General features: G+C 37.1%; 1 protein-coding gene across 1 annotated transcript in view; it reads left to right on the top strand.

The window, feature by feature from the left end:
• Ccdc73 (coiled-coil domain containing 73) overlaps window positions 1–21,154 on the top strand; it is a 92,910-nt gene that overhangs the window by 19,495 nt on the left and 52,261 nt on the right. The window contains exons 3-6 of the mRNA XM_051184057.1: window positions 914–985; window positions 2,570–2,605; window positions 3,740–3,814; window positions 20,276–20,314. Coding sequence (XP_051040014.1) covers window positions 914–985; window positions 2,570–2,605; window positions 3,740–3,814; window positions 20,276–20,314 — 222 coding nt within the window. The remainder of the gene's footprint in view (window positions 1–913; window positions 986–2,569; window positions 2,606–3,739; window positions 3,815–20,275; window positions 20,315–21,154) is intronic.

Here is a 21,154-nt window from a genome sequence, read left to right as displayed (position 1 = left end):
ACACTTGCCTTTGTGGCACATGCAGGCTTGTACTCTCAATTCACACAAAGATAAAAGGAAAAAGTGAAATTATTTCCTGTGCTTTGGTTTTACAAAAAATAATTTGGTCAACTTAAAGAAGTAAATGTTATTGACCCTATACACTTAGATAATAAAATTGGTTTATTTGGAAATTCCAATCCTAATACTACAATTCTTCTTGTGTACTAGGGTTGTTAATTTTAATAAATGTAGTTAGTATCCTTCCCTCCCTTCCTCTTTTCTTCCTTTCCTCCTCTCTTCTTTCCTTCCTTCTTTTCTTTCTTGACAGCATAGGCTAACCACAAACTGTCTGTTTAACCATAGTGGGCTTTGAATTCCTAATCTTCACCTCTCAGGTACTATGACAACAGGTGTGCCTCACTATGTCTGGTTGGCATTAAAGAAAAGTTCGAAGCCAGCTGTGTCTAGAGTCTAAAAATTTAAAAGGCAGTGCATTTTTATTATGAAGAATCAAATGAAAGCAAAATTTATGTGTAATTCTATGACCAAAAGATAATTAAATCTGTCAAAGTCATATTTCAAGAGAATAAATAGAAATAAATGTGCTTTAAATATTTCATATTGATTATTTAATATATGAGTATTTTGTTTTTGTGTTTATATATGTCATGGGTGTGCCTGGTGCCCACAGGAGTCATAAGAAGGCATCCAGTTCCCTGGATCTGGAGTACCAATGACGTGAGCTGCATGTGGATGCTGAGCCCCGGTCCTTTGTCAGGACAGCAAGTGTTCTTAACTGCTCAACTGTCTCCCCAGCTGCTTGTGCTTAGCTTATTTTAATTGTAAACCTAACTGAGTTTTAAAGTCAGAAAACCTACTATTTTTTTTTAACTTCTCATAATGTTCCTTTTCCTTTCTCAATTCAAAACAGGAGACTCTTCAGAATCAAAAGGAAGCATTAATAAAGCAACATAAAGAAGCAATGGGAGTTTTTAAAAATCAGGTGATTTTCATGATGGACTAACACTGTAATTGAGGATTTGCTACTTTTTCTCTTTGCACACACAACAAAAGTTAGAATGTTATGGAAAACAGGGAATACAATTTTTACTTATAACTCACTGTAATGTAGAGAAATTTGGAAAAAAATGTTTTCTTGGTGATGTAGATGTATCTGTCCTAAATAATTTTGATATGTGTTCATTCGCCCTCTTTCTTTTGTAAAAGTATGCTATTATCTTACCTTTCCCATACTGCCTCTTTACTGAAGTCAGTCTGTTGAACTATGTATGGTTGATGCATCAACTCCCTAGTAATTAAAAACATTAAGAGGAAGATATAAAGCCAGGCAGGGAGGCACACACCTATAATCCAAGCACTCTGGAGGCAGAAGCAAATCGATTTCTGTGAGTTGAAGGCCAGCCTGGGACAGCTGAATAGGCTACATAGAGAGACTTTGTCTCAAAACCACCACCACCACCACCACCACCACCACCACCACCACCACTAAAACCTCTCCCAAAACCAAACAACAACAATAACAAAAATATAAAACCCAAAAGAAGGAAGATGTGCGGGAGGGAAAGGAGAGGTGATCCTCATTTGCTCTCTGCTGAAGCCTCCATGGATAGCAGCAACCAGTAACTGAAAATAAAGAAAATAAAAATAAACTCTTAAATAAATGAAAGCTATCCAGGCATTGGTGGCACACGCCTTTAATCCCAGCACTCAGGAGGTAGAGCTCTGTGAGTTCGAGGCCAGCCTGGTCTATAGAGCTAGTTCCAGGACAGGCTCCAAAGCAATACAGAGAAACCCTTGTCTTGAAAAAACAAAACAAAAACAACAAAAAACGAAAGCTATACCTTCATTAATTTGATTTCCATCATCTTTGACTTTCCCAGATTCATCTCTGCTTCCTAGAAAATATTAGCTTAGGAAAACACGCCCAGATACAATAGCCTTTAGAGTTTTTCTTTATATCCCACTGTCTTCATTTTTGATTCCCTCTTTATTACTGTGCTGCATTCACAGCCCTGTGTTTATTTCTAAGTAAAGAACTATTGAATGTAAATGAAGAGTGTGGGAAAGAGAGATGTCTCAAAGGAAAAGTTTTGACTATTTTGTTAAAGTCCTTAATGCTGCTTAGAATATTTTATTTTCTCTTTGGCATATTTACTTTGATGTTGCTGTTTTAAAGTGGCATTTAAAAATAATAAAGGCCATTTTAATTTCATTATCAATAAGTATTTAAGCAACCGCAGGATATACGTACTGCTCATGTAAATACAAATGCTATGATTTCATAAAATTATGCTTTTAGAAAATGATATATGCTTCTGCTTAGAAGTAGATAGTAAAATATCCAGAAATTTAAGATTTCTAGAGGGTTAAACCAAATTTCAAAGGAATTATTGGTGTTTAAATGTGATTATCTCTCCTTTTCTTTCATATATTTATACTTTTTGAATGTGCGAACATGTTAAAATTGTTTAAATTTAATATAGAAGTACAGAATGTTTTGGTATTCTTACTGATCAGCAGAAATCACTAGTTTACTTACCTGTATTTTAATTTTAAAACTTACCAGCTGCAAATGAAGATGTATGCCTTGGAAGAAGAAAAGGTAGCTATTAATTTTTAAAATATAGTTAAATGAATTTATTATCAATGTTCACTATAATAGAAATGAGTGTCAGTAATAAAATAATGGAGAACACTGGTTGATTAAAGTCTTAACAAGCAGAAAGAACCTGAGGTCATCATGTTACTTGACCTTGGATTTTTTTGATTGAGAATATTCAGGCCTAGCAGATAGGATGACTTTACATGGTAAAATTGGAGCTAGAATTCAGGCTTTTTCAAATTAACATTCATTCCTTCTGCTGTCATCATCCCACACACTAGTGCCGTGGTTCTCAATCTGTGGGTCATGACCTCCTAGGAGATCCCATAGCAGAGATCCTGCATATCAGTTATTTATACTACCATTTATAACAGTAGCAAAATTACAGTTGTCAAGTAACACCAAAAATAACTTTATGGTTGTGGGTCACCACAGCATGAGGAGATGCATATTGCATTAGGAAGGTTGAGGACTACTGCTGCTCCAGAGCCTTTTTGATGTGAGCACCTGTTTTAAATGTAAAACTCTTGAGATGAGTTTTACATCCACAGTTTTGAAGGCATGGTTCAACTTCACACTAATTAAAAATACTAATAAAGAAAAATTGCTTCTGTGATAGATATATAGATTTAATTCATGAGATCATTTCATAAACCAGGATTTTACAACAACTACTTACATAGAATTTATATTATAATAAGTATTATAAGTAATATGGAGATAATTTGAAGTATGTAAGAGAATGTGTGCAGGTTATGTGCAAACACTATGCCATTTTATATAAATAGGTTCAGTATCCTTAGATTTTGGTATTTATAGAGGGACTCTTAGACTCTGTTCCTTATAAATTCTGAGAGATGATTTTATATTCAATGTAAGAATGTAATAATTATATAGTGTCTATAAGTTCTCTTAGAAGTGTTCTTATAAATTGAGTTGTCACAGTTAAAATATTTTATTTTATGGTAATTATATAAAGGTTATTGCAGTATTTTGAAGTTTAAAGGCTGTTAGAAGTTATGTGTGTTTAAAGTCTGTGAAGTATTAGGTTTAAAATGTAGGTTTTGGTTCTTGAGTTTTATTTTCTCCCTTTTTATTTACACTAAATAAAATATTGAAATTTTTTATTTAAAGGGAAAATACAAGCTTGCTACAGAAATCAAAGAAAAAGAAATTGAAGGATTGAAGGAAACACTAAAAACATTGCAGGTAAAGTAGCTTACTGTTTAAAAATAAAATTTCTATTAGTATTATGTCAAAACACCATTCAACATGACTAGCAAAGCTAATAATATGTATATTACATTATAATTTTATATAATACTTTCTTTTGCTTGGGTATCATAATTTAAATTTTGTTTGATAAATACTATAACATATTAAATAGTATATATATGTATTAAATAGAATACACATATACATATGGTGTATGTTACTATAATATAGGTGTCTTAGTTGATGTTTTAATGCTGTGAAGAGGCACCATGATGAAGGCAGCTCTTATAAATTAAATCATTTAATTGGAGGTTTGTTTACAGTTTTAGAGGTTAGCCCATTATCATCATGGTGGAGAGCATGGCAGCATGGCAGCACACAAGCAGATATGGTGTTAGAGAGGTAGCTGAGAGTTTGCATCCTGACCAAAAGGCAGAGAGACTTAGACTGGGTCTGGCTTGGGCTTTTGAAACCTCAAAGCCCCACTCCCAGTGACACAAGTTCTCCAACAAAGCCACACCTACTCTAGCAAGGCCACACCTCCTAGTGCTTCTCAAATAGTGCCATTCCCTGGTGACTAAGCATGTGTGCCTATGGGAGCCATTCTTATTCAAACCATCACAATAGGTAAATAGCTGTAATTTTTAACTTTTCATGTATGAGGAAAACAAGTAAGATTTATATGTTATAATTTATATGTAGTCCTTAAAAATTTATATTCTAGTACTTGGGAGACAGAGAAAGGCTGAGTTTGAGGCCAGTCTAGTCTACAGAGTGAGTTTTAAGACAGCTGTGACTACATAATGGAGAGACCCTGTCTCAAAAAGCAAAAACAAACAATATTCTAGCATTAACTGAATATTTGTAAGTGTTACAGCTCTGAAGAAAAAGGTGTCCTGGCTGTCAGAAGCCAGGGCATACCTACAGCTCTGAAGGGAAAGGAAGCCAGGCTATACCTATAGCTGTGTCCCAGTGCAGAGGATGGTGGTGATGGTGGTGGCTATAGTGGTGGCGGTGGTAGTGGTGTTGGTGGTGGTGAAAGTCTTCACCCAGAACTCATTCAAGAGATTTATGGGAGGGAGGAATCCAGGAGAGTGGCTCTCTGCCAGGGTGGAAAAAGGCAGCTCCCACTGAACAGGCATTAAGACTTGTATAGGGCTCTTTAGGAGCTGAGGTTTTTCCAGGGTGAAGATTTTCAGGGTGAGAATTAGTTGGATTTCAATCCCAGAGATTGGGCAAGCTCAAAGAGTGACTGGATTTCATGCTCAGGGATTGGTTGGGTTTAGTGCAGAGGGAGAAAACCTCAGGTTAGGGGCAGAGTGTGTTTCCTTGGCTCTGGTTTTAGGGCTAAAATGTGTTTCTTCAACTGGCTGTGGTTTCAGGGTCAGGGTGTGTTTCTGTGGTTGGCCCTTTTACCCTACACATGTGAAGTCCTGATTTTCCACATATTTAAAGACTAAGAAATTATAGCCTTTGCCATTAAATTGTTCAGATTCATACTTATAATTTATTCAGTACATGCTCATAGAAAGTCTGCAAGTCTGCTGTGTGTCAAACACTTTCCTTAGTGGGACAGATACAGCAGAGTGCATAAAAGATTTCTGCCTTGAGCCTACAAAAAATAAAATGAAGTCAAAACTGAAAGAAACTGAAAGATTAATGCAGAAGATGTTTTCACGATTTAAAGTATTACCATGTAGGTAGCATTACAAAGAGCAAACCAGAAGATCAAATATAAAATTGCATGATGATTTCCTTAGGTTTAGTGTTACTGTGATAGAAGGAGCACATACCTGTATCTGTGTAATTTTTTTTTACAGCAAGCTTATGTAAATCTAACACAGAAGAAACAGTGACTGTCTCAAAAAAACATACAAAATTCTAGCATTAACTGAATATTTGGGGGTTTTTGCAAATATAAGGCTTTTACCCTTAAGTTATTTTCAGTCTTATAGAAAATACAGAAGATAGTCATAATTTGGGATATCCAATAAGACACCTGACTTAGGATATTAAAACAGCCAATGTTAAGTAACAGTAGCACACACCTATAATTTTGGCTCTTAGAAGGCCAAAGCAGAAGGGTTATGAGTTTGAGGTAATCTTGGGGTACATAATATAACTTGTATCAAAAAAAGAAAAATAAAACTTCATTGTTCTGAAAAAAGTAAGGGCAGAATACTTTCATATATGACCCTTGATTGGATCCTGTACCAAGGAAAGATATGACCATACAAATAATTAAGATTTTATTTGGGGAGATTTGGGTAGGACTATTTGCTAGACTATAAGAATTATTGTTAGTATTCCTATGGGTGTAATTGGTATTGGAGTTGTATAGGACAGAGTCTTTGTTCTTAGAAAATGCCTAAAGTATTAGGGGTGAAGTATTATGATTGAAAAATATAAAACATTACTCAGAGAAACTAAAGGGTGAGATATGACATGATTATTGATTATAAGTCAATATTTTTAAGACTTAGTTTTTGTTTTTCGGTGAACTACTTTTTTCTTGCCTGTATTTTTTTTTTATCATCACTGGTATTTTTAACTAAAATTTCCTCTAGTTCATTCTTCATTTTAATTAGTAAATTTTGTTCTTTCATGATTTCATACATGTGCTTATATATCCTGGTCCTGTTCTCTCCTACTTTCGCTTAGTTTCTTCATACCCCAATCAACACCCTCCAATAAATCTTTTTTTCTATTTGCTTGTTTTGTTTTTATTTAGTGTCCCACAGAATTTAATCAGAGCTGGTTATGTCAATCTGAGTTTTGAACTGATCATCAGAGCCTGGTAGGCTCGCTAGTGGTTACCTACCTGGATATAGTTCCCTTCCTCTCCTAAAATCTGTCAGTTGTCAGCAGATTAGCAGTATATGACAGGACTCTGTGAGTTCATCCTCTGCCCCATAGCTATTGCAGGGAGAGCTTGACTCTGTGATCTAGTGCTAGTATGCACAGCTGCTGAGTTTATTATTGCTTTACAGTGTTCTGCTTACAAGATGGGATTTCACATGAGCCTGCATGCTAAAGATCTGATCTCTATCTCCAAAAATCTAGGAAGAATTGAGAAGCCCTCACAGATGAGGTTTCTTAACTAACTATTCACTCCCTAGGGAATATCTTATAGTGCCTAGAGCAGTGATTCTCAACTTTCCTAATGCTGGGACCCTTTAACACAGTTCATGTTGTGGTGACCCCAACTATGAAATTATTTTTGTTACTTCATAAATGTAATTTATAAATAATGAATCCTATTGTAAATATTTTTGTTATGAATCCTAATGTAAGTACTTTTGGAGATAATGTAGTTGGGTCCTAATGGCTCCCTTAGGGCAGGGGTGAGAAGATGTGGTGTCAATGGCACAGACACAGGGAGTCAGGTAAAAGGCAAACAGCCAACTTATTTATTCAGCAATGGGAAGAGCCTTATACAGCTTCCTCCCAGTATCCAGGCTGTGTTCAGTCTCTTGGTTGCCCCTCATTGGCTAGGCATGATCAGAACCTCTGACAGCACCTGTTGCTAGGGCCTCCGGCAGACTCCTGTTTGGTTCATCCCTTGGTCTCTTAGGCTTTATCTTCCTACAGAGATAAAGGATTACCAAAGGGGTTGAGACCCACAGGTTGAGAACCATTGGCCTAGAGACTTCTGTGGACTGTAGATGCTGTTACCTTCTAGCAGGCAGAGGTCAGGTGTGCTACCTCACACCAAGCAAAGCACAAGGCAGCCATTGAGAACAGAGAACAGAGAACTGTCCAGGCTAGCACATCAGCAGTGCTGATTTGAAAACTCTCCCTTAGAGAACCATCAGTAAAAGAGATTTCAATGTCATTTCTACCAGGGGTAAAATCAGAAAGCTTATGGAAGAAGAGCCTCGAGCCACGTCTCCCCACTCCAGCTCCTCCCCAGTGGAGTTGAGAGATGCTTTTCCCCAGGTTAAAGGCCCTTGGTGAGAGAATTAGGGAGGTCACAAGAGGAGAAGGCTGTAGTTGGATTCAGTCCACAAAGGGAACTGTGCAGACACTAGTTCAACTGGGAGAGGAGACTCCATGTGGAGCAATAAGACAGAGGACATGTCAGCTCAGCGCAGATCAAAGGCAGCATAAACTTTAATTTCACAAAGATCATCTTTGGAATATCAGCTTGTGGTGTGCGTACAGATACATATTTTGCTCCTCCCACCCATGTCATTTCTCACCACTTACATAATGGGGTTCATTGTGACTCCATTTTATATATGTATGACACTAAGTTTTCTTCTCCTCCTCGTTCTTCTCTTCTCTTCCCCCACCCCATTTCTTCCCCTTACTTGCAAAGTTGAATCTGGGGTCAGGAGTTCTAATTGTAACCTCAGATTGGAATTCCAGATGGTGCGCTCTGGAATGGAAGCACCACTCCTCTTCCTCCTTTGCTTCCTGGTTACTTGGTTTTCTTCCTCTCTTGTCCTTTCATAATGTAATACTTTACCAGGTGCTGGGTACCAAGAATAACTGGGTAGCACCTTTCATTGTAGAGCTAATAGTCAAGGGCTTCTAACCACTGAATTCCAAAACAAATAGAACTTGAAAACCATATACCCAGAAAGAGAAAGAAAAAAGAAATTATTTTTGCTGTGATAGATTATTTGCATGTGTTCCCTTTATGTGTAAGCATGGTGCCTAGTTGATTTTAAAGGGAGGATTTACTTAACAAATGAGACTTTCATTAACAAAACAGTGTGTCTAAAGGGCTAGATAACTTTGCTGATGTCTATATATCATATATAAACTTACTATATAATGTGGCAAGACACGCTCTTCTTGAACTTCTGGTTTCCTTTAAGTAAAATGAGGAAGTTGATTCATATTAGTAATTCCCATACAAGATCACTTCTATAGAGTAATAAAGTATGTCCATTATCTACTCTGTGTAATTGGAGTGAACAAGAAGAGGAGTTGGCTTCATTGACTCTCCAGAAGCATGATGAGGAAGATGTGATAAAACTGGATAGGGACTAAAAAGATAGATGACCTCTATAGTGCTTTCTCACTCTCTCTCTCTCATTATCTTCTCAATAACTTTAAAGATAGAGTATAAGACACTAGTGACTTTTGCAGATTTGAAGGCATATTTAATAATTTCTTTTTCTACTATTGAAGTTTAATGGCCTTAGGCCTTACCTGAAAGAGAACTGAATTCATCAGGAGGACAGAAGACATGTAACACAAAAGGTCCTGGTAGAAGTAAAAGTGGAAAACAACCTCATCAACAAATGATGCCAGAACAACTGGGCATTCCTGTGAAAAATGGTTCTGGACACAGATACACAGTAATCACAAAAATAACTTAAAATGGATCATAGACTGAAGTGTAAAATACAAAACTGTTGCAATTCTAGAAAATAATGTAGGAGAAAATCTAGGTGGGTTTGGTAATGACTTTCTAGGTACCAGACCAAAGGAATGATCCATGCAGTTATCGGTAAGCTGGTCTTCACAGAAATGAAAAGCTACAGATAAGAAGAAAGTATTTATAGGAGGCACTCCTGATACAGACTCCTATCCATTATATGAAGTTTTCTCTTATAATTCAGTAAGAGTAAAACAAACATCTCAAATAAAAATATTCTATAGTTCTTAACAAAAACCTTACCAAAGATACACAGATAGATGGCACATGCACATAAAAAAAGATGTTCTATATCATATGCCATGAAGGAATTGCAAAGCAAAGTGTCAAAATAGCACTATACTTCAATTGGAATAACTGAAATCTGGAACACAGAAGTGCTGGCAGGGATGGATAGCACCAGGAACATTCATTGACATGGAGACAATTTGGCTGTTTCTCACAAAATTATTCATTTGTTAAAATGCAGAGGAAAAAAAGTAAAAAATGGGCATGGAGTATGTTAATAGTAGAAACACTTTGTGTGGTGCTCTAGTGCTGGGTACATATTATGCATTTGTCCAGATCCATAGACTGTTCAAGAGTGAACCCTGCTGTAAACTGTGGACTTTGAGTGATAATGTGTCATTGTAGGTTCAGTAACTGTAACAGGTACATAATTTGTGTATGGGAGTGGAGGAGAAGAGGAGGAGGGAGGGTGAGAAAGGATGTTAATAGTTGGGGAGGTTGCTCATGTGTGAAAGCAAGGAATCTATGAGATATTTGTACTTTACTCACAGTTTAACTGATGTTATATTTTTAAAATCTTGAAAAAGAGACCTATCGCTCTCTGAGTGGAATCAAAATAATTCTTATTACCAAAATATTTACCATCCCCCGATTTCATATAATTCAAAGTATTTATTTTTGTGAAGTGAAATTAATATTTTTGATCTTTTAAAGATTTAAACTGTGATGACTTCAGGTCTAACCTTCCCCAATAATCTTTATGTTTTCTCCTTTCCATTTTCATAGAAGATACATTTTGAATCTTCTCAGTGTGCTTACATGTCTTTGTACTTTCTGTGTGCTTGCTGTGTTTTATGCCATTTTTTTACACTTATCTTCTAGTTCACTAATTTTTCAACTATGTTTTATTTGTCATGTAACCTATCCATTAAGTTTTTTATTTTATAACTGCATTTCTGTTTTATAGAAGTTCAATTTGGTATACTTTCAACTCTGCCTTTTTATAGTGTCTTATACTTTCTCATGCTTTTTACATTGTCTTTTATGTCTTTAATCATATAAAATAATTTTATATCTTTGAGATTTTTATCTCTTATCTCTAATTATTGGGGGTCAAGTCTTCCTGTTTGCAGTGTCTGGCTGCTGAGTTTTCCCCTTGGAGGTCTTTGTGTTTGATGTGTTTCATAAATTTTAACTTGCAGGCCCCTCTTCACAGGAAGTACATTTTCTGGTGAAATTATATCATGTAACTTTTCCTGCAGAACTTGTTTATGATACTTCCTTTTGCCCCCAAATCTCAAAATGTTAGTAATCATCCTTTGTTGTATACACATTCAGGGAGTGTACTTGGACCTTCACATGCTTTACACTACAAGTTTAGAGTTTCAGTTTTTCATGGGATAACTTTTATTTTTGAAACTTTTGATATTTTTGATAACTTTTATTTTGAAAAAAAAACAGGTTTTTTTTTGTATTGATGTACTGAATGACTTTGAAATTAGGAACTTGTCATTGGTTTATATTTACTGCACTTGCAGCTGGGCTACATAAGGATTTTTTTCATATAAATATATGATGTACTAACCTATCTCCTCCATGCCACCCTCCTTTTATTCATTCTTCTTCCCCTAGTTTCACATCTACTTTCATGTCATATACATACATACATATATATATGATTTTATATATCTGTGCAAAACATATGAACCACAAATGAAAGGAAACCTATGCTATTTGTCTTTCTGAGACTGATTTAGTTTACCTAATATGATCATCTGTAGTTGTGTCCATTTTCCTGCATACCACATAATTTAATTTTTCTTTATAGCTAAAAATTACATTTTTAATATATACCATTTTCTTTCCTAGTCCTCTGTTGGTGTATATCTGGTTTCATTTAATAACTTAGCTAATATTGAATTGCTGCAGTAAATATTGATACACAAGTATCCCTGTCACATAATAATGTGAATTTTCAGGGTAAATACCCAGGAACTCTATAGTTGGGTCATATGGGAGATACATACTTCCATAGTATCTGAACTATGAACTGGTATTCATACCAGTAGTATGTGAACATTCTCATTTGTGTACATCTTGGGAACTGGGTTGGAACTTGCCAAGTAGACCAGGTAGGTGGTGGTCTTGAATTTACAGAGAGCTGTTTTCCCCTGTCTTCTGAGTGCTTAGGTTAATGGTGTGCTCCACCATGCCTGTAATTCTTTTCTAAATGACTGTCATTCTGACTGGGTGGAATGGTATACATTTATCTTTGTTCTCTGATAACCAGCAGAGTAAACATTTGTACTTCGTCTCTTGAGAACTATTTGTTCATTTTATTAGTGTATTTACTGAGTGGGTTATTGGAGTTTTTGCTGGTTTTTTTTTTAGTTCTTTGTATAATCCAGATATTAATCATTTTAAAGATATATACCTAGCAAAGATTTTCCTCTCATGCTGTAGGTTATATCTTAACTCAGTTAATTGTTTCCTTTTCTGTATAGAAGCTTTTTTGTTTTATGAGGTCCTATCTATCAGTTAGTAGAGACACATACTGGTTTTATGCTTTAATAGGTACTGTATTTAGGCAGTTGCATCCTGATATTCTTTTAGCCTGGGCTAAGGATTTAAAAGTGCTAATTATGTAGGTGAAAGTGGACTGCTTTATAGATACATGGGCAATTTTCAGTCTTTCATGTGCCTTGTTTTATTTATATAGCATTTATTTTATTTATACTTAGTATGAGTTTCAACTCTATTCAGAAACAGATACATGTACTTTTGATTAAAATATGTATTATCTTTTTTATTATTTATTATTTTTTATTTTACATATCGATCCCAGTTCCCTTTCCCTACCTCTTTTCCTCCCTCTCTCCCCCCTCTTCCCTCCCTCCTTCTTTCTCTCTCTCCCTCTCACATGAACCCCGACCCCCCCCCCCCCACATGTAGGTGATGCCATCCAGGAAGGGTCATCTAAGTCTGTCAAGTCATTTGAAATAGGGACTAGGCCTTCTCTCCTGTCTCTAGGTTAAGGGAGTACCCTCCATGGGGGATGTGCCCCAAGGTCCTTTTGTGCACCAGGAATACATCCTGGTTCCACTGTCTGAGGTCTCTTAGACTGCTCAGGCCTTCTAGCTGAGACCCATGTTTAAGGGGTTTGAGTCAGTCCCATGGTGGATTCCCAGCTACTAGTCTGGGGGCACGTTAACTCCTCCTTGTTCAGGTCAGCTGTCTCTATGTGTTTCTGCAACCTGGTCTTGTCCTCTCTCTCTGCCTCTGGTTTCTAGTTAGACTCAGTGTTTAATTGTGGGTGTTTGCTTCTGTTTCCAACAGGTACTAGATGAGGGTTCCATGATGATGGATAAGTTAGTTGTTGATCTCATTATCAGGGAAGGGCATTTATGGTAGCCTTTCCACGGTTGCTCAAATTGTTAATTGGAGTCAGTCTTGTAGGTCTCTAGACATTTCTTTAGGTTCAGTTTCCTCTTCAAATAATAATGGCTCCCTCTTTTATGTTCTCTCTCTCTCTCTCTCTCTCTCTCTCTCTCTCTCTCTCTCTCACACACACACACACACACACGTTCTATTCCTCCCCGACTTGATCTTCCTAGTCCCACGTGCTTTCCTCTCCTCCCCTTCTCTTTCGCCTAGTTCCTTCTCCCCTCACTGCCTCCCCACATCCCATGTGCTCTGAAGAACTTGTCCCTTCCCTCTTCTGTGAGGGACCTTACATGAATCTCTTAGAATCCACCTTGTATCCTACTTCCTCTGGCAGTGTGAATTATAGGCTGGTAATCCTTTGCTCTAGGTCTAAAATCCATATATGAGTGAGTACATACCATGTTCCTCTTTTTTGTGACTGGGTTACCTCATTCAGGATGGTTTCTTCAAGTTCCATCCACTTGCCTGCGAATTTCAAGATTCCATTGGTTTTTTTTTTTGTTTGTTTGTTTTTGTTTTTTTTTTTCACAGAGTAGTATTCCATTGTGTAGATGTGCCACATCTTCTTTATCCATTCTTCAGTTGAGGGGCATCTAGGTTGCTTCCAGGTTCTTGCTATTACACATAATGCTTCTATGAACATAGTTGAGCACATGTCTTTGTTGCATGGATGTGGGTCATTTGGGTATATGCCTAAGAGGGGATTGCTGAGTCCTGTGGTAAACTAATTCCCATTTTCCTGAGGAACCACCATACTGATCTCCAAACTGGCTGTCCAAGTTTGCACTCCCACCAGCAGTGGAGGAGTGTTCCCCTTTCTCCACATCCTCTCCAGCATAAATTGTCATTGGTGTTTCTAATTTTAGCTATTCTGGCAGAAGTAAGATGTTATCTCAAAGTTGTTTTGATTTGCATTTCCCTGAAGCTAAGGTTGTTGAGCACTTATTCTTAAGTGTCTTTCAGCCTTTTTGATTTCCTCTATTGAGAAATCTTTCTTCAGTTCTGTACCCAATTTTTTAATAGGGTTATTTGGTGTTTTGTTGACTAGCTTCTTGAGTTCTTTGTATATTTTGGAGATCAGCCCTTTGTTAGATGTAGGATTGGTGAAAATCTTTTCCCAGTCTGTGGGCTGCCATTTGGTCTTGTCAACTGTGTCTTTTGCCTTACAGAAGCTTCTGAGTTTGAGGAGGTCCCATTTATTAATTGTCAATCTCAGTGTCTGTGCTAATGGAGTTATGTTCAGGAAGTGGTCTCTTATACCAATTTGTTCAAGGGTAGCTCCTATTTTCTCTTCTAAGAGGTTCAGTGTGGCTGGATTTATGTTCAGGTCCTTGATCCATTTGGACTTGAATTTTGTGGAGATAGACATGGGTCTTCTACACACCATGATCCAACTGTGCCAGCACCATTTGTTGAAGATGCTTTCCTCCCCTCATTATATACTTTTAGGTAGCTGTTTTGTCAAAAGTCAGGTGTTCCTAGGTGTGTGGGTTAATATCAGGATTTTTGATTTGATTCCATTGGTCTACTTGTATGTTTTTGTGCCAATACCAGGCTGTTCTCAGGACTATAGCTCTGTAGTAGAGCTTAAAGTCAGGGATGGTGATGCCTCCTGAAGTTCTTTTATTGTACAGGATTGTTTTGCCTATCTTGGGTCTTCTGTTTTTCCATATAAAGTTGATTATTATCCTTTCAAGGTCAGTGAAGAATTGTGCTGGGATTTTAATGGGGATTGCATTAAATCTGTAGATTGCTTTTGGCAAGATTGCCACTTTTATTATGTTTATCCTACCTATCCAAGAACATGGGAGATCTTTCCATTTTCTGGTATCTTCTTTAATTTCTTTCTTTAAAGACATAAAGTTCTTGCTATATAGGTCTTTCACTTGTTTGGTAGGTGGTAACCCCAAAATACTTTATGTTGTTTGTGGCTCTTGTAAAGGGCGATGTTTCTCTGATTTCTTTCTGAGCCCCTTTGCTGTCTGAATAAAGTAGGGCTACTGATTTTTTTGAGTTTATCTTGTATCCTGATAGTTTGCTGAAGGTGTTTATCAGCTGTAGGAGTTCCCTGGTAGAGTTTTTTGGGTCCACACTCTGAATGGATGCAAAATTCTGTGTACCTGAGCTCCTTGTGTGGACAGAGAGCTGGATTTTACCCTACTGTGCTCCCTTTTAGCAACCCAAGGATGGTGGGGAGGAGGGTTGCTTTCTTTGGCTAGCAATCTAGTGTTAACATAACTTCTATTAGTTCTTTTGTTTCTTTGTTAAGTTTCTGACTGGTAGTCCTGTCTAGTGGTGTGAGTGGCATGTTGAAGTCTTCCACTTTAAGTGTGTGAGGTTTGAGTTTAGTAGCATTTCTTTTACGAATGTGGGAACCTTTGTATTTGGTGCGAAGATGTTCAGAATTGAGACTTTGTGTTGATGGGTTTCTCCTGCAATGAATATGAAATGACCGTCTTCATCTGTTTTGATTAATTTTGGTTTGAAGTCTAACTTGTTAGATATTAGGATAGCCACACCTGCTTGCTTCTTGGGTCCATTTTATTGGAAGATCTTTTCTTAGCCCTTTACCCTGAGGTAATGTCAATCTTTGAAGCTTAGATGTGTTTCTTGTATGCAGCAGAAGGATGGATTCTGTCTTCATATCCATTCTGTTAGCCTGTGTCTTTTTATAGGTAAGACCATTAATGTTGAGGGAGAGTAAGGACCATTGATTGTTAATGCTTATTTGTTTTAGATTTGTTGTTGGCAGTGGATATATTTGTCCTGCTTTACCCTTGGGTTCTGGTGAAGTGGGATTATCTGTTGCCTATGTCTTTATGAGTGTAGTTAACTTCCTTGGGTTGGAGTTTTCCTTCCAGAACTTTCTGTAGGGCTGGATTTGTAGATACATATTGTGAAAATCTGGCTTTGTCATTAAATATCTTGTTTTCTCCATCTATAGTGATTGAGAGTTTTGCTGGGTATAGTAGCCTGGGCTGGCATCTGTGGACTCTTAGTACTTGTAGAACATCTATCCAGGATGTTCTGACCTTGACAGTTTTTCTATGGAGAAGTCAGGTGTAATTTTGATAGGTCTGCTTTTATATGTTACCTGTCCTTTTTTCCTTCGCTGCTCTTAATATTCTTTATTTATTCTGTATGTTAGGTGTTTTGATTATTATGTATCGAGGGGTCTTTTTTCTTTGGTCCAGTATATTTGGTGTTTGGTATGCTTCTTGTACTTTCATGGCCATGTCCTTCTTCAGATTTGGAAAGTTTTCCTTGATGATTTTGTTGAATATGTTTTCAGCACCTTTGAGCTGGGCTTCCTCACCTTCCTCTATGCCTATTATTCTTAGGTTTGGCCTTTTCATGGTGTCCCACATTTCCTGGATGTTTTGTGTTAAGGATTAGTTGGATTTATGATTTTCTTTGGTCGATGAATCCATTTCCTCTAATATATCTTCTGCGCCTGAGATTCTCTCTTCTGTCTCTTGAATTCTGTTGGTTATGCTTGTGTCTGTAGTTCCCGATCATTTGCCCAGTTTTTCTATTTCCAGCATTCCTTCAATTTGTGTTTTCTTCATTGTCTCTATTTCAGTTTTCAAGTCTTGAACCGTTTCCTTCACCTGTTTAATTGTATTTTCTTGGCTTCCTGTACTTTCTTTAAGAAATTTGTTCATTTCTTCTAATTGTTTGTTTGTTTTTTCTTCCATTTCTTTAAGGGATTTTCTCACATCATCTTTGAGGGCCTCTATCATTTTTATGATGATAATTTTTAAGTAGTTCTCTTCTGCTTCATCTGCTTTGTGTTGTTCAGGTCTAGTTGGTGTAGATTCCCTAGATTCTGGTAGTGTTATGCTTGTCTTTCTATCGTTAGGTGTTTTCTTGTATTGCCCTCTTCCCATTGCTTCTTCCAGTAGGTTTAGGTGGGGTCTCTCTATATGGTACTCCCCAGGTGGGCTTAGGTGGGTCAGAGGTTCTATGTCTGTAGCTCTGGGTGGTCCAAGCTCTCTAGGAGGTCTCTCCTCAGGCAGGGGCCGGCGATGGGGGTCAAAGATCAGGCTCCAGCAGAAGACTGGCGGTGGGGGAATCAAAGATCCGGAAGGCTGGGACTCAGGATGTGCAGCATGCCAATAGGCAAATCTAGCCTGGGCCTGGCACTCTCCAGCTGAGGCCTCTTTGGAGGAGGCCCCTCGATGGAGGTCAAGGATCCAGCCTGCAGAAACTCAGAGTGGCCCTGTGGGGATAGGTGGATCTCTGGGAGGGGTCTGGAATTCCAATAGAGGACCAGTGGTGGGGGTCAGAGACCAGGCAGGTAGAAATTAAAGGTGGTCCTGCGTGTAGTGTGCTCAGAGCAGCTCCAGGAAGTTCCCAGAAGGTGTCAGGATCATTGGCTCCACCCTCTGTCCCAGTGCTCAACCAGAGAGGTGGGACAGTGGGTAGGGTAGGGCACACGGTAGGGGGAGGGCAGGCTCTAGGTGGGTGTGGATGGGTGTGTATCAGAGCTCCAAGAGTGCTCTCGATGGGGACAGGACACAGGGGCAACAAGATCTGGGGCCAATCCAGAGAGTTCCCTGGGAAGGGTGTCTGTATTATTCTTTAATGGCTTTAAAACTTTTAATTTTTTTTTGTTCCTTGATAGTTTAGTAATATATATAATGAGTTTTAGACATTATGCATTTTTGTGTAATTTATACAGTTCTCAAGCATTATCTTTGCAGATGACAGTATCATGTCATAATGTCATATAAAGTAAATGCATATTTCTACTATATGTATAAATGGCTGGCTGATTACAATAATGTATATGTTATTATATGTTCCCAGCATTATCTCTGTTCACTCCTTGAGCTAACTTAAATCAGAGTAATCCTTTACAAAAGCAATCAGCCTATTTGCTTGAAGCTTCCTCTTGAATTTGCAAAACTCTAACCCCTGCCACAAATTACAAGGCTAACAATGAGTTGCATTCTGCCATCTCAAAGGCATCTTTGTCTATTTTTCCTGTTTGTTTCCTTCTTTCCACATGAACATTCTAGTCCTTTGAAACAAAGATAAAAGGAAAGGTTATTGATCATGTTAAAGTCTTTGAACTTGTTGAAATATTCTTCTTTCTCAAGACTTTATTCAAATGTTGCTGTCTCAGCAGCTGACCTGAACAAGGAGGAGCTAATGGGCCCCCAGACTGATAGCTGGGAATCCAGCATTGGACCAACTCAGACCCCCTGAACATGGGTCTCAGCTAGAAGGCCTGGGCAGTCTAAGGGACCTCTGACAGTGGAACCAAGATGTATCCCTGGTGCATAAAAGACCTTGGGAGCATGTTCCTCATGGAGGGATACTCCTTAACCTAGAGGCAGGAGGAAAGGCCTAGTCCCTACTCCAAATGACTTTATAGATGTAGATGACTCCTCCAGGAAGGCATCACCCTACATGTGGAGTAGGGAGTTATAGGATGGAGGGGGAGGCGTATGGGATGGTGGAAGAGAGGGAGGGAGAGGGAACTGGGATCGATATGTAAAATAAGAAAATAAATAAATAAAAAATGATAGAAAAGGTATTTGTTGTTGCTTCTAAGAAAAATGTATGTACATTATTATTCTGCATTTACATATGTTTTGGTGGTGCCAAGTCTCCAAATTTGTTCACAAAATGAAGTACAATATTACATTGCCAAAAAATGATTTTGATCATAAAATCTATATCCTAAATAAAGAAACAACTTTAAAAAAAAAGTTGCTGTCTCAGGAAGGTCTTTACTGACCAGGAAAAAAATTGTTTTGGCTGATTATTTTTCTTTAGCTCTTTTCAATATAGAATATGCCATGTATTTTAATTTACTTACATTGCTTATGGTTTATTTTCCTCAGAATAAAAGTGGGCAGGCTTTTCCTGGGCCCATTGTTGTTACCCCCAGTAACTCCACTAATGCGCTTTCCTTTCAATATTTACTGAAGAAGTGACTTACACATAACCCATTCTGTTGAGGTTATGGCATTTGTGAATGTGAAGCAGTTATTTTATTTTTCTTAAAGTTTAACAAATGTAAGTATATTGAAGAAAATGAGAATTCATACATGGCTGGTTAGAGTTTAGCTTGGTCAGCTATTCTGGAGGACTAAGTGACAATTTTTAAAGACAAAAATGTATCCAGTATGAGCTGGCCTGCCAGAAAACTATGAAAAAGCAAAGCAACACTCCATTATGGGAAGGCACAGAGAAGAAGGGCTTGTGCTGCTGTCTGAAAACAGAGAAATAGAATGCCCATCATCTACTAGCCCCAGGGATTTGGAGATCTTTCAGCAGAAGCAGAAAAAGGCAAATAGGGAAGACATGAAACCCCAGTAGTTCTGTGCCCTCCGCCTGTGTGCCTGGCACCAGGCCTACCATTCACCTGTTTCTTCCTGCAGTGCACACAGGTCCCAGCACTGATGGCATTCCCATTGCCCTGAGTCTGCAGTGAGTCCCTATCCGGAAGCTTCTCTCCCTCTGGGCCATTCTTGGGGGTGAGGAGCTGACTCATCCCCAGTCCAAAGTATTAGTAACTTTGTAATTTTTTTAAAAAGAACAAACTTTAGAAATTCTGGTTTTTGAAATTTACTCTTCTAAAACGATTAACTACAAAATTCAAATATAAGCACATTCCAGAATAATTCCCAATGTTAAAAAGCTGAAAAGTAGTAAACCTATAAACATGAGAGGGATTAGGTAAACTCTGGTGAAGTTAAACATTGGACTACTATGTTGTATATAACCATTACAAGTTATAGGAGCCCTATAGACTGGGACATCTATTGCTGTCATATTCCACTAGCTGTCCTTTAAAATGCAAGTTCATTGAGGCCCAGAAGTCCTAAAGTAGTCAGTACCCATTGAAGGTCACAAGACTCTTTTACTTAAAATAATTTTATTCCTATGTTTATTTAATATTTCTTTCAGTGAACAGCTAATGTGAAGAATCAAACTCTACTAAATGCAGGTTTTTAGTAGTTATGTTTTTTTAATAATAATCTTTCTTTAATATGGTATAGTTCTTACCACTTACTGTCTGTCTAGTACCACTGGACCAGAAAATACACTCTTATGGCCAGGGATCTGTTTTATTCATGCAGTATCCCAGGAACATATGTAGTGATAGTAGTATACTGTGAAAAAGTCAATGAATGTATTTTTTGAGACAGGATCTCAGCTATGTAACCCAAGCTGACTTTAGCTCCTTCCAAGTTCTGGGATTATAAGCACAAGACGCTGAACTGGCTTGATTGTACTTGTGTTATAAGGAAGTGAGTTACTATAAAATTTTTGAAAAAAATTCACTGAAAGTTGTAATAGAAGGTGCATGCCACATTTGGTAGTATGGAATTTACAGTAAAGAATTTTAATAGATTTTTCTGCATTTTTTCAAGGTTTCTCAGTATTCTTTACAGAAGAAAGTTAGTGAAATGGTAAGAAAGTTATAATATATATATATATTTTTTTTTTCTTTATTACAAGATACATAGTAATACTGTAATATAAATGTGATGCTTTTAGTGAAAAAAATGCTAGGAAGTTGATATTGCCATAATTTTAAAGTCATTATAGCTTAGATAAATTTTGCAAATGTATTTGCAGATTTCTTAGTGTGTAATATCACAAATAAATAAAATATATGGCAATGTGCATCCTTTATTGTTCTACATTTAGGTATGGTACTTGTTATTGTTCAAGTAAATATTTATTGTTTTTTATTTCTACGCACATAAGAATTAGTATTTATTTTACAGAATAACATTTCATGGAATACTTGTTTTTTAATATTCTCTCTTGTAGCTATATTTGATTCAGGAAGATGTTTTTTGGTGGTTTTAATTAAACAGAATTTTCACTGTATCTACTTAAATCTTCAGAAGGCTTCTTGGATGGGCTTATGCTATTCCAATCTTCATTCTTTGGAATAGACTGTAAAACAAGTAAAATTAATTTTTGAGTATACTTTGACTACTACATAGATAAGAAATGAAGATCGCTGGTGTAACATTGAATACATATTAAATATTTTGCTTCTTGAAATTGTTTGCGATATTAATAATAAAAGAGCTCAAAGGAAGATTGTTAGGCTTGATTGAATAAAAGATGTGAAAATTCTGTTGCTATTCAACTGGAGAGAATAAAGATAATATCGTCAGACTATTTTAAACTGTGATTTTAATTAAGAAGCTGAAAAACTAGATTCCAGTTGAGCTGTAAGTACTGTGACATTTGTGCTGAAAGTCATCTTCAACGCTACAGTGGTTTTACACAAA

The sequence above is a fragment of the Phodopus roborovskii genome, unplaced genomic scaffold, assembly GCF_943737965.1.
Source record: "Phodopus roborovskii unplaced genomic scaffold, PHOROB, whole genome shotgun sequence".
In the NCBI taxonomy this organism is placed as follows: domain Eukaryota; kingdom Metazoa; phylum Chordata; class Mammalia; order Rodentia; family Cricetidae; genus Phodopus; species Phodopus roborovskii.
The sequence above is the reverse complement of the archived record's forward strand: the minus strand, read 5'-3'. Positions and strand labels throughout refer to the sequence as shown.